Source organism: Aedes albopictus, chromosome 2 (genome assembly GCF_035046485.1).
Source record: "Aedes albopictus strain Foshan chromosome 2, AalbF5, whole genome shotgun sequence".
Taxonomy (NCBI): domain Eukaryota; kingdom Metazoa; phylum Arthropoda; class Insecta; order Diptera; family Culicidae; genus Aedes; species Aedes albopictus.
In genome coordinates, this window is record NC_085137.1 from 252,850,998 (window position 1) to 252,864,547 (window position 13,550).

The 13,550-nt window shown below is 37.1% G+C and overlaps 1 protein-coding gene across 2 annotated transcripts in view; it reads left to right on the forward strand.

Annotated features, from left to right (window-relative positions):
• LOC109427877 (kelch repeat and BTB domain-containing protein 4) overlaps positions 1-13,550 on the forward strand; it is a 49,457-nt gene that overhangs the window by 8,508 nt on the left and 27,399 nt on the right. The window contains exon 2 of one of the 2 annotated variants that reach the window (XM_019703461.3): positions 10,242-11,768. The exons of the other annotated variant lie outside the window; for it this stretch is intronic. Within the exon in view, the coding sequence (XP_019559006.3) occupies positions 10,250-11,584 (1,335 nt within the window). The 5' untranslated portion in view covers positions 10,242-10,249 and the 3' untranslated portion in view covers positions 11,585-11,768. Of the gene's footprint in view, positions 1-10,241; positions 11,769-13,550 lie in introns of those variants that run through there. 2 annotated transcript variants of the gene reach the window in all.

Consider the following 13,550-nt stretch of genomic DNA (forward strand, 5'->3'; position numbering starts at 1 on the left):
AGGATTCAGTGCACTCACAATTGATTTTCCTTCATCGCAACACTTACTTTTTCCCCCTCAAGCACTTACAAATCGCAAAAACTGCTTTCAAAGCATCGCGACTATGAATAAAATTATGACACTGTATTGTCAACTCAAATAAACAGCGCAACTGTAAAAGTTGTAAAATATTACTGCGCACCAAGCAAGCGCATCAAAAGTTCTACTATATAGTCGTATGAATTTCAACTTCGTGTTGCACAACAATACGATTCAGACGTCGGGTGGCACACTCACTTTGCCAGCACAGGCACACCCCTAACCCCACGTCTCCACTAGACAGAAATGTCTTGCCATTTTGCTGCCAGAAAGAGAAAAGGTAACAGAAATGATCAACACCGCTACTTTCCATGCAAACAGCGAGAGAACATTTCTGTCATGACACATCTGTCCAGCAAAATGGCAAGACATTTCTGTCTAGTGGAGACGTCGGGTAAAAGCATACGCACTACAACTGCCCCAGAAAACCATCATCGAAACTCAGTTGCCAGCTCCATTTATTGTTATTATCCATCTGTTTCATCAGAAATTGGGATATATCATTATCGAAATTATGCAAATGCAAATGCAACGTTTAGTTAAATATTTTATCATGTTGCATTTGCTGTTTAAAAATAATATTTGCCTATCTGTATAAAAATAGTGTTTGTTGATGTGCAACGATTTGTCATTTTTACCCTGCATTGGCAACATTTCTCGTCAGCTGATATCTTTACCCCATGCCCTTTTTCTCACAGAATCTTGTAAACAAACCATGCATAGCCTAAGCGTGACTTGCTTAGACATTGCTAGTGGAGTTTGAAATTTAACATGGGAAGATGCGGGAAGTTATCTTTGCGGGAAGTTATCTTTAAGAACGCGTCAATCTTCTGACTCTCGCGCAGTTGGACACCACAGCCAGCACAACGCTACCACACTGAGTACAAAAAGCAATATTGTTTCAACAAGTTGAACAAAATACAACAGCGCGGTCGCGCGACGGTTATTATTACATTTGATTGGCAAATAACGCTTACATTTAACAAATCAAATTGTAGTTGGTTATATTGGAGATTGTATTCAAATCCCATAACTCTGGCTGAGGTGTGTGGGTGGTTGTGCTACAGCTCGTCTGAAACAAATTGGTTAGGAAGCGGTAGGTGAGTATAAGAAAAGCCTTTTTCGACTACCGTGGAGGGCCCATATTCTGCGCACCTAAGATTTTCTCAATTTCAATCAGCTGTCATAAATTCCAAATCGAATCGATTTGGCTGAATTTTTGACCGCGCATAGCTATTAGCTTTGTAAACAAGGGAATAATATAATTCTTATACAAAACACCCAATTTTTATGTAAAATCATGGAAATTGTAAAGTGTGTTTTTGTTCCTAATTCTGCGCACCCTTTTTTGAAATGTTCCTTATTCTGCGCACTAGTGTTCCTAATTCTGCGCACATGGGAAAAACTCTAAAAAGATAACACATTGTAATGAGAACATGATTCATAGATCAAATTCAACCGAATTTTTCATTTTCAACTTTTATACGACATTACGACCATATTGGAACTTTGCATGTACCCAATATTGATACTACCCACTTCGATTACTAAGCAAAGTGAATTTTCATCATGATACACAAAAGTATTTGGTAGCATTAACGAATACTACTATATAAAGATTTTCAGTTATACGCATTATATGTACACTCATTAAATTTTAGTATAATTTACTTTAAAGTGCTTCTATAAAGGCAATATAAACTTTTTCGCCATGACAAGGTGGCACAATCTTTGTTTACAAACTGAGACTTCTTTCTAGTCAAACTCCAGGGTTTCCTCTGTTTAAGAAAATTCCATATAAACTCGCATTATATGTCGCATTTGACGAATGTTTACATGAATACATAAATTTTCCTCCGAGGTTGATGCAAATGTTTAAAACAAGTGGGACTAACCACTCAAACTATCGGATCAAAAATTCAAGAAGCGTAAATTAGTCCTTCAAGTTTCTAAACTAACTTGTTAAAACGTAATTACATTCACCGGATTGCTAGAAACAGAATATCGTAGTTATAACAAACTATGGTGTTTATATGATGTTTGTTTATTAATTATATGTTCAAAACTTAGTGTTGAAATGTCTGCGCAGAATTAGGACCACTATTTAATACCAATTCCTAATTCTGCGCAGATAAGAAGAACAAGAAGATTAAGAAAGGAAGAAGAAAACTCAATTGTTTTTTGCCGATTCTGATTCCTCGAAGACAGAAGTACAGGATGCGCATGGAAAAACAGACATTTTCTTCATTATTTATGTCGCAAAATGCTTCAGCTCATGAGGCAACTTTTTAGCAGCTTCGCAAACGGACACAGATTTCAGGCAATTTCCAGTACTTGCAACATCATTTTATTTTTTTACAAAATAATGGTCGTTGATTTAAAAAAAATTTCTTCTCAAACTTTTTCATTACTATTGAAAAAATATTCAAAAAATATATTTGAAGCTAATATTGAACTAGTGTCCGTGATTTTGTGGTATATTCGCGAAAGTGCGCCGAATTAGGGACTGCGCAGAATTAGGGCCGGTCACGGTATATGAAATGTATGAATAAGCCCTTGCAACCAAATTCTTATCTGCTCGACATTCGGTTGTCCGCTCGGTTCAAAAAGCGTAGACTTCGTGGCCGTGCGGCTCGCTTCCCACTGCAATCGGAGAAAACTTTTCGTAGAAAGGAACATTCTTCATTGCGCCACTCGGTGTCGTATATGCCGAACTTTCAGCTATGAAAGATATTTTGATTGAAGTTAAATAACCCTTCAGGACGAGCGTTGTTGTAAAAGGAACAACACTACCAAAAACCCGAATCGCCACATACAGCGTGAGCGCGGTGCTGTTTTAGGCTCAAAGTGGCGAGCGTCCTGGAAGGTTAAATACGAAACCAAATTGATCATTTGTACAGTTTATCATCTGTTTGTTATTGACATATACAATTTCGCACTTATTACAAGACCATTGCACTGAAAACCCGTACTTCGAATCTATTTGAAAATGTCCAAATCGCAATACTCTTCATAGCTCTTCATGAATCAAAAAGTATCAATAGGAAGCAATCAGTGAAGTACTAGATTGAAAGTAGTGAGCTGGATTTTTGTATGGTGAGATGATCAGTTCTCCGTTTTTGCAATGAAATGGTGCAAACAGCGTGGGTTATATGATTCCTTGCCTAATTTGATGCTGTTTGAGCAAAAGTTTGGGTAACTGTGTTGTTGAAGTTGCAAGAAATAAATAATACAACAACGCAGTCACCCAAACTTTTGCTCAAACAGCATCAAATTAGGCAAGAAATCATATAACCCACGCTGTTTGCACCATTTTATTGCAGAAACGGAGAACTGATCATCTCACCATACAAAAATCCAGCTCACTACTTTCAATCTAGTACTTCACTGATTGCTTCCTATTAATAGAGATAAGTGACATTTCATCACACGAACACTAGCTTGAATTTTTCCATACACAAAAATGCACGCCAATTCAAAGGCTATTCAGATTGCATATGAAAATATTACCCAACTGATTTGGGTAAAACGGCTAAATAATGATAAAACTAACAACCGGGGTAAGAGTGCACATATTTTCCCCCAAGTTTCACTACTACATCTACAAAAGAGACACGCATACATTTGAACGTGATTACCACAATAAAGCACGTGTTTTTGTGGCACACACACTGTCGTACGATTTGATGATTGATTTACAAAACAAGAACAGGAACAAGAAGAAGATGTCCAAAATAAGCTGACGAATCCTTCAACCATAAAGGCAACTAAAGCCGTATGCACCAGAGAACTGGATACCCAAGTAACTTCAAACTTTTTTAATGCATTTTTCAACTCTTGGTGATATCCAAACCCTAAACAAGTCTAAAATATTTTACCGAGATCCTTGAAATAGTCTTCTTTTGCAAAACAAAAATTCAATTTCCTCGAGCTTTGTATTAATGGCTTTGTGGAAAACTATGATTCAGTTTCTTAATGGTTTTATGTGAAGTCCATGAGGAATATTTTACAAGATATCTGCAAGATTCCTGGCGAGATTCTTGATGAGTTTTCTTAAATTATTAAGCAAACTTTCCTTACCAAATTCTTACCAGACTTTTCGCATGTCTAAGACATTTCCCAAATTTTAGATTTGTTTTATTTTGTATCCAAACGCCATCTTTAATGGTCTCTTGGCATAGATTACTTGAGACATGATTTGGTGACACCGTGAAACAGCATTCTTTTGTTTTTTTTTTTAAGATTCATATAAGTTTTCTACCGTGTTCTCGAACAGACCACTATTTAAATTCATGTAAATTTAAAATTTAGGTGAACAGTGTTGATAATTCTCGAATACATCCTATATCATCAATGATGCGTACCAGAAGGTACCAGAAAGTATTATATACAGGTTTAATTGTTTGATAAAAATACCTATGTGGGCTTAACCCTCTAATACCCAACCTCGCCTTTAGACGGGGTATAGTTTGTGCATTTTTGTAATTTTTGTTTCGTGTAAAATCAAAATTTTTATATTTTTGGCTGATATTTAGGACTGTTTTGTATATCTCAAAATGGTTTTTGGTGTATTTTAAAGCGCATTCAATTTTTTTTTAAATCATTGAAAAATTGATGTTTTAGTCACTTTCTAGAAGTCATTGTTTATTTTATATTAAATCGCTACAATTAACATGTTTTAAATTTTTCTCAAATCATTCTATCCTAGTTTTATAGTTTAAGGGAATCGAATACACTCATAAATTATTTTCCTTAAAATTACACGGAAAATAAAATTTGCTATGAAAAAAAAAATAAAAATATTTCAACAATAATCATAATATCCCAAAATGTTTTCATCTCAAAAAATCCGTACCCCAAATAGGCTTCCTGGAAAAATATAAAACTGTGAGAATGTTCAAAAATAAAAATAAGAAAAATCAAAAACTGAAATTCACGAAATCGAGAATTAAAAAGAATCATCTTCTAAAACATGTTCAAATCGATTTTAGATGACGAAAAATGATATTTACATCAAAATAAAAAATTTGGGTATTATAGGGTTAACTCTAAAAAAACTGAATCTTGCCGTTCTACAAGAAATCCTTCATAGATCTAGTCTACAGTAAAGAAATCATTAAGAATTTCGATGAGAATATTCAAAAAATCAAGTGACAAGTTTACTATCGATCCCAATTAAGAAGAGAAATGCTCTATAAAATGCACAATAAAATAGAAAAGACATTCTCTTTTATATTTTATTTACCAGAAAAGCATTTGAAAAGTTTGAGCTATTTCAAGATGATAACTGTGTAACGAAGACAGGATTACCAATCTCCTAAAAGTCTTTCAAGTGGAATTCGTGTTGCAATTCCTAGTTTTGGAAATTATTCTGGAAGAATTTCGAAACATAATCTGCTAGACATCCTGTAATCTTATTTTAAGATTCAACAGATTTTAATCAATGATTCAAGGCATCAGAGAATTTAGCAAGAAAATCCGTACGAATTTTAGATGGAGCTTTCAAAAGTATTTTTGGAACATAATTTTTACAAAATAAATGGTGCGCATTTCCAAGAAAAACCACTAAAAGAGTTCTAAGTGAATTTGTCGGCATTGTGGCAGACCTCTTAGAAAATTTTACTTGGAAAATTACACGATTCACGAAGGTGTTTTTGACAATTCAGGAAAGATTATAAACTGCATTCAGATATTCCTAATACATTTACTGTACTTATTTATATCAGTATCAAAAATAATATTGCAGAACTTTTGGATGAGTTTCTTGCTGAAGAATTTTTGCGAACAAATTTGCTGCAGTATCTGGAGTATCTCTTAGAGTAGTTCTAACTAATAAAATAAAATCCAGATGTCATCCTAACGATGTTCTAGGCGTAATGTCTTTTGAATATCCTATTTAGTTGTAATTTTGGTGTTATTTTAAAAAGAATTGTTACTTGGTCTGCTTATAGAATTTTTATCTAATTTAGGAAGTTTTTGGTGGACGTGTCAGAAGTTGTTTCCAGCACAGCGTATCAGGTAGAAGAATTTTGAAGAAATACTGCCAATATGCCTTCAATCTATTGGAAAAAAGTTGGCGCAGTATACTTTTTTTTCTTGTTATTTTTTTTTTACTTCTTGAAAAACCAGGAAAATTCATAAAATTTAATTTCATCTCATGAGCAAACACCATGAACCTTAGATTTACATGACCTGGAATTTTCAGTGAAAGTGACTGGAAAGTCAGGGAATTTTATTTTCAAAATTGAGTCGACACCCTGTACTAGAAGTTCAAATTAAAAATGAACCCCGTTGGTTTGCATGAGGTGTCGTTCAAACCAACGAGGGTAGACGGTAAAAGCTTGGTTCGTTAGGCAGCATCCATTTATTACGTAACGCTAACATTAATAATTGTCGACCGCCCTCCGTAACGCTTTTTTGTATGAAATCTCGTAAATTTTTGTATGAGCCGTAACGCTTGGCCATATTCCCCCCTCCCTCTAGAGCGTTACATAATTTGTGGACGACGCCTGAAAGCTGTATACGTGTATACCTAAACAATCTGTTAAAAATCCTATTTTGCTCAATGTTCCAATGACAGACATTTATATTGCCTATGATCGCATATCAGTCCCATATCGACTAGATTTCCAAGCAGATGATATGCAATTTTAAAGCTGAGGCTTTTCAATAGGTAGTACGCAGATAGCAAGAAATGTCTTTGCCTATCTCGATGTGTAGGAAATTCAGGCAAGGAATCGCTCAAAAAATGGGAAAGCGTCGCTTTATTCCGGATCATAGTAGGGTTCATTCAAATATTACGTAACGCAATGAGGGGAGGGAGGGGCACTGTGTAACGCTTCATACAAAATTTCAAATTCTTCCATACAAAAGTTGTTACGTGGGGGAGGGAGGGGATCTAAAATTTTCATATTTTGCGTTACGTAATGTTTGAATGGACGGGCTTGGTGGTCTAGTGGCTACCGCTTCTGATTCGTATGCAGAAGGTCATGGGTTCAATCCCTGGCCCGTCCCTTTTCATCCTTCTTTGTATCGTTCTATCCACTTCCTCTATCTCTCTCTTTTCTCTACATATACAACTCTTGTGTATTCCTATGTTCATAGCCATCGCTAGAACCAGAAACGAATTGGAAAAAAGTCGTTTCCCTCGCTTCTAATTTCCACTCACAGCACAGTGCGGCACAGTGTATATAACGCCTACAAGTTATGCAACCAAAGCGTGCTGTGCCGCTTGACCTTATTCACCTCATTCACCACACAATCTATCACTTTACGAACACTATAAAAAATAACCCCCTATCCATGGATCGCATCACCGACCCAACGGTGACTTCCAGATCTCCCATCCTTTCCGTCTAACAAATACCCCAGTCCGTGCTGGATGTGGGGATGCCGAGGTGATCTCGGTCTTTAGTAGCAACAACCAGCACACTCTAACATTCCTTCCCCTTCCCAGCTGACTATAAAAACGTGGCTGGCGCCGTTATTGATCCAAATGTATGAGCTGCTAGAATTGCACTTTGAGAATAAGTGGAGTGTCCCAGCCCTTATTCATTTGGATCTCAGTGCAATTGGTACCAGCTCAGATCAATCACGGAGTAGCAACCATTGACATGTATAGTCAGATTTGATCGATTTTGCGTTACGTAATATTTGAATGAACCCGTACGGAGCTGAAACGAAACGTCAAATCAAATTTGAAGTGCATATCTCGCATAGGGCACTGCATGAAACTCTCTCCCTCTCTGTCACTCTTACAGAAATTTTGTAAACAACAAGGCCAAGAAACGTCAAAATCCCATACAAAATCATAACAATGCAGTGCCCTAAGGTGGGTAGACTCCCACCAAAGTATCTAAATACCAAGGTAAGAGATTCCCGCTAATATTCACGGATTAGTAAGAAAAGGAAAAAAGCAAAAAATAGTTATGAAGTTTGCGCTGATTTGTATGGGCGCATCACTTTTTAGCAAATTTTCTTAAGAAAATAAGCACTCCCATCTTAGAAGCAATTATTTAATTGCATCTCACTGGATTAAATGTGACCTCCATGCAATAAAACAGGAAATATCGCCATTTGAAAATCGGAACAATTCTTTTTAATTGGATCTAAACCTATTTTTTTCAGCATTTAGAAACATCCAAACTAATAAAATTTTACAAACTTTGCTGAAATAATGACATTTTTGTGTAAAAACACCAATTTTTCATAACTAACGCAGATGGTTGGTGATTCTCATTTTTGGCATTTTTCGGAATCTCTTACCTTGGTATTTAGATACGTTGGGCTCCCACCTTAGTCGCAGAAGAGGGGGAGGGGGTTCGTCAAGCCAATGCACAGTGGTCCAAGAACCAGATTTAGATTTACATACAAGGGAAGATGCGTTCAGCGCCTTCAAATGAGTTTTTAGACAAATATGATCTTCTACAAAGTTGTCCCTAATAATAAGGCCCTCTTTCCAATACGCATGAAAATAAGGGTGGTCCATATTTTCAAAGAAATTAAAAATCAAACTTTTTTATTTGCATTTCTTCTTTTGAATGCGGGCAAAAGATATTTTTTATGTTTGCTCCAACCCGTCATATCACCTTTTCAAAAATTGATTTTTTAAGAAAGACATCTGTAACTATTGAACCAAAAAAAAACCATCTCAGCGCACGAAACGACGCGTCTTCAAATGCTCTACAAGTGTTTCTTGGGCGACTTTGATGAAAAATCGAAACTGTAAAAGTTAATGCCAGAAAACCTGGTTTTCTTGAACCACCCTAAGGTTATTTATAAAAATATCTCTAGATCGCTCAATTTTAAAGCTACATAAAAACTGTCTTCAGCAAACTTGCTCAAAATTGATAGATCTACAACTTTTCTGAAGAATGTATATGTTATTCTTGCAAATAAAAAAAAAAACTTATGTAATAGGTCGGCCGAGATTTGAAATGAGCTCAAAGCCAAATTTTCTCAAATCACATCTTAAGCGATGTGCGTACAGATCACTGGCGTAGTGACGGGGGGGTTAAAACTCCCCCAGAGCCAAAATTTGTGGAACAAATTTTCAGTATAAAGCTCTGCGACGAAAAAAAAAATCAATCTACGAATACAATTACCCATTTTTGGGTGGTGCATGGAATAATCGGTTTGTTTACTTGCTACTTTCCTTGGTGTTTGACGTGTGACTGGTCAAAACCGGTGCCCGCACCCTATAAGGGGGCCTACACACCAGTCAAACGGTTGGTCAAACATCGTGTGGCCAAAAAACAGTTCGCTCCGATTGACGCAATGTTTGTCACAATCTATCAAACATAGCTCAAGTCTGAGCGAGTTGTTCGACCGTGCGGCCAGGTTTGACCAACCGTTTGACTGGTGTGTAGCCCCCCTAAGAACTGATTAATTAATAAGAAATTATAGCTTTATAGCGTGTGACATGACAAACCATCAAACCATCAACAAACCCTGCTGAAAGATTCGGTGTACCTCGCTGCCGCTTTTATAATAATGCAGCTCATTTGGGTTGCATTATGAACATTATACAACTCAAATTAGTTGTATAATGAAAAATCATTGCATTAAATGTGGATTGGAATTCCTTGCAGCAAGGTTGCGACCATTCATTTGCAAAAAATTACATTCATTTGCTATTATCTCAGTTCAGAAGCATGCTATCGAAAAACAATGTATGGATGAATTTCACCTTGTAGTTTTATCTGAAAGTTTGCCGAATGACATTGGGGTCGCAAACGTATACCAAAGTCGTGAGCGAGCTGTGAAGGCAACTCCCCACAGCGTGAATGAAATTTACATTCACCGCGTGGAGAGTTGCCTTCACAGCTCGCTCACGACTTTGGTATACGTTTGCGACCCCAATGTCATTCGGCAAACTTTCAGATAAAACTACAAGGTGAAATTCATCCATACATTGTTTTTCGATAGCATGCTTCTGAACTGAGATGATAATAGCAAATGAATGTAAATCTTTGAAAATGAATGGTTGCAACCTTGCCTTGCAGAACTCTTTTTTTTTCAGCACTATCGTATTTATGTACGACTCGTGCTGAAAAAAAATAACTGTTTGCAACTCGTTACATAAATAACTATTTAAACGTTATCTAAACACTCTTTATGCCATACGTGTCTTAGTGTTTCGACAACTCATTCTTCCCTTCCAGCAACGAAGATGATGAACGAAGGATTCGAAAGCTATGTGAAAGATTTGTTCAACGACCCGACCCACAGCGATATCAGCATCGTCGTTGATCAAGATAAGGAAATCCCAGACGGAACAGTTGCCATACCCGCTCATCGGCTTGTGCTGGCCACAATGTCTGACTATTTCCGAACGATGCTGTACGGAAACTTCATCGAAGCTAAAAAGTCGGAGATCCGGCTGCACGGAGTGCCCTATTCCACTTTTCAGCAGTGTTTGCGGTTCATGTATTTCGGATGGGATACCACATTGAGCCAGATGTCCTTGGAAGAAGGAATGGAATTCTATTCGCTGGCAAGTATGCTTCTAATGGAACCGAAGTTCAAAACAGAGTACTCCAAATGGCTTACTAAAAATGTCATTAAATGGGAAAAGCAACTGTGGACAATCGTGTCGATGGCTGTCGAAAGCGATCTACCGGACGTCGTAAACCGATGTGTGGGATACTTTTCCGATGTTGCTAACGAGTTACTTGCCTCCGAGGATTTTCGCACAGTCCCATTGTCCGTTATAAGAAAGGTAATCTCATGCACGAAAATGAACTGCAGCAAAGTGTTACTGACGAAAGCGATTAAATGCTGGATTGCCTCTAATGGCGTCGCTCCTGACACTAAAGAGGAACTGCTAGCATTAGTTCGATCCAAAAAAGCTCCATTCTTCAAAGGAAACAAAGTTAGGCATCATACTTACACACTAGAGAAAATGGAACTGGATTCAACACACCCTCCACAAGACAGTTATTCTTCAATACTTCGCTTCCAGAAATGCGTAAAGTTGGTTGGCGTGTTACTCATCTTAGAGGTACCGCGCTCTGAACAAGTTGATTTCATGTTGAAGGGAAACATGGATTTGAAAGTGGACGTCAAACCCGCGGGCTTTGATCCTGATTACTCTGACACAGATTATAACAGTGATGGTGACAGTGACTACCCATCTTTGACAAGGATTGCCAGCGTGGCGTACGATTTTAGCCGTCGCAACCTGGACGAGGTGACCATTTTCTTCCCGGAAATTCAAATCTGTGCCTACAAGGACTATTCGTTCACATTCAGCTGGATCGGTGATGGAGAACATTTGAAAATCCACAACTTTGGAAGGAGTACACCAAAAGGTTTGGTTGTCCTAGGTGAATCATGTGTGGCAGGTGTCTATCGAACTCTTGCTTCGGACTATGGCAAGAAACTGTGCGAAAGCTGCAATCCGTACAACGACAGATACCGATCGGACGACAGCCTTGATAGTTGGGGTTGGGGTTGGGGTCGCAGTCGCAAATATGATGATAGCTCGACGAGCGACTATTCCTAAGTATTGCTCGCTCATAATGAGAAAACGCCTTTTTAAACATAAAATAACTCACTCGTTATATTTGTTCGTTCATTGTTTCTTAATGTTTTAATGAATTACATGAAATATTCGTTCCTATCGTATTGTTTTTACTATTCTTTCGAAGCACTAGTTTTATCTAAATCGTCGACCCTTCTTAACCCTTATGTGGCCGACAGGATACCCGGGTACCCAGTACCCATTTGAAAAGCACTGTGTAGAAAAAAAAGCGATTCTATAACATTCCCCAGAAAAAATATTTAAGCAATTTTAACCCTTCAGGACGCGCGCTGTAGTAAAAAGTACAACACTACCAAAAAACCTCACTCGTCGTATACAGCACGAGCGCGGTGCAGTTTCGGTTATTTGATGGCGCGCGTCCTGAAAGGTTAACACCGGTGCACAGTGGCGGGCCTCCATACAAAAGTCGGACAAAACCTCAAATGCAGGGCTGTTACAGGTGGCGCGGATTTTGCGTTTTTCGCGGTTTTTGTGTTTCGCGCGGATTTGGCGCGTTTTTGCTAATTTCGGCGCGGTTTTTGCGGAAATGGTTTTCAAATGCACTTACATCTAATATGTAGACATGTAGCTCAACACAATCAGAATAAATCAAGAACATTTCCATATTGGAGTTATGAATTTTGTAATTGAGTAAAAATGATGTTACTAGTCGCTAGCTTGGAGTGCTAAATAAGTTGCACTGCACTAAACGCTCAATTTTTGAAAACAGAGATGTTCCTTTCCTGAATTTCGTAGTCAACCTCTTGAAGTCATTTCTGTCTTAACCCGGCTAAATTTTTGGATAGAATTTTTTGGACGGAACTTATTTAGTAATGTCTGAGGTTCGAAAAACACTGAATCATGGCAAGATTTCTGCATAAATTCCTAGAGTTTCTTGATAATTCTGAAATCTATTTTTTATGGAATTTGCAAATTTTGGATAAACTTTCTCACTGGATAAGCTTTTGATTGAATTAGAAGAATCTTGTATAGAAAATCATTGGTTTTGTAGTTGACTCTGTTGCTTGTAGATCTTTTGTCGAATCGATTTTTGTTAAAAACTCTGGTAGAATTATCCTAAAAATAAACTTCTGTTGTAATGATAAAATTTATCTTTGATTTCCAATCGGAGGATTCGTTGAGAGGGGAGTAGCAAGCACAGTTAATAAAGGGTTTCTTGGTAGAATTGTGGAGGATTTTTTTACATGAAAACATGGAGCTTTTGGAATCCTATGCAGAACATTCTTGTTGAAATCTTTACTGAATTTCCAAGGTCGTGGTATGGGCAGAAACTCTTATCTTAAATTTCTAATAAATTAATACTTCTCTACATACCTGTTGTTGAAAGGTGAGAACATTTGCCTGACATTTTTTATGAAATGTTTCTAATAAATATCACCCTTAGATTTTATTCCTTTTGGAATTGGTGATTTTTTAATCAATGGATTACGCTAAAATCAATTACTCAATTTGTATCTTCAAAAAAATCTGAAAATTTTCTTGCAGTTCTCTCGAACGATCTTCTGAGACTTACTACAGATTTTATAGCAGGATTTCTACAATAATGGTGGTTATAATTATTTGAAAAATCTCCATTTTTGGAACTGTATCAGGGAACAGGAAATCCCATTTTCGTAAAATAGTAGTCACCCTGATTGACCAGCAATCAAGGAACTATTTATTCGAAACTTTTTATTCCAGTTTAAAAAAAACTTACCTGTTTGCAACATTTCTTGGTTGATGTGGAAGATGCATGGATTAATAACAGTTAAAATCGGTTTTAACATTAGAAATGATCTTCATCAGGAGTGCAACAAAAAACATGCTCGAAAAATTGAAAAAAATCAGGCTTTTTATGAGCTTGAGTCATCAAAATCATATGTTTTTGTACTGGCGCGGATTTGATGACCTCGGCGCGGATTTCAAATGGCTTGGCGCGGATTTTGCG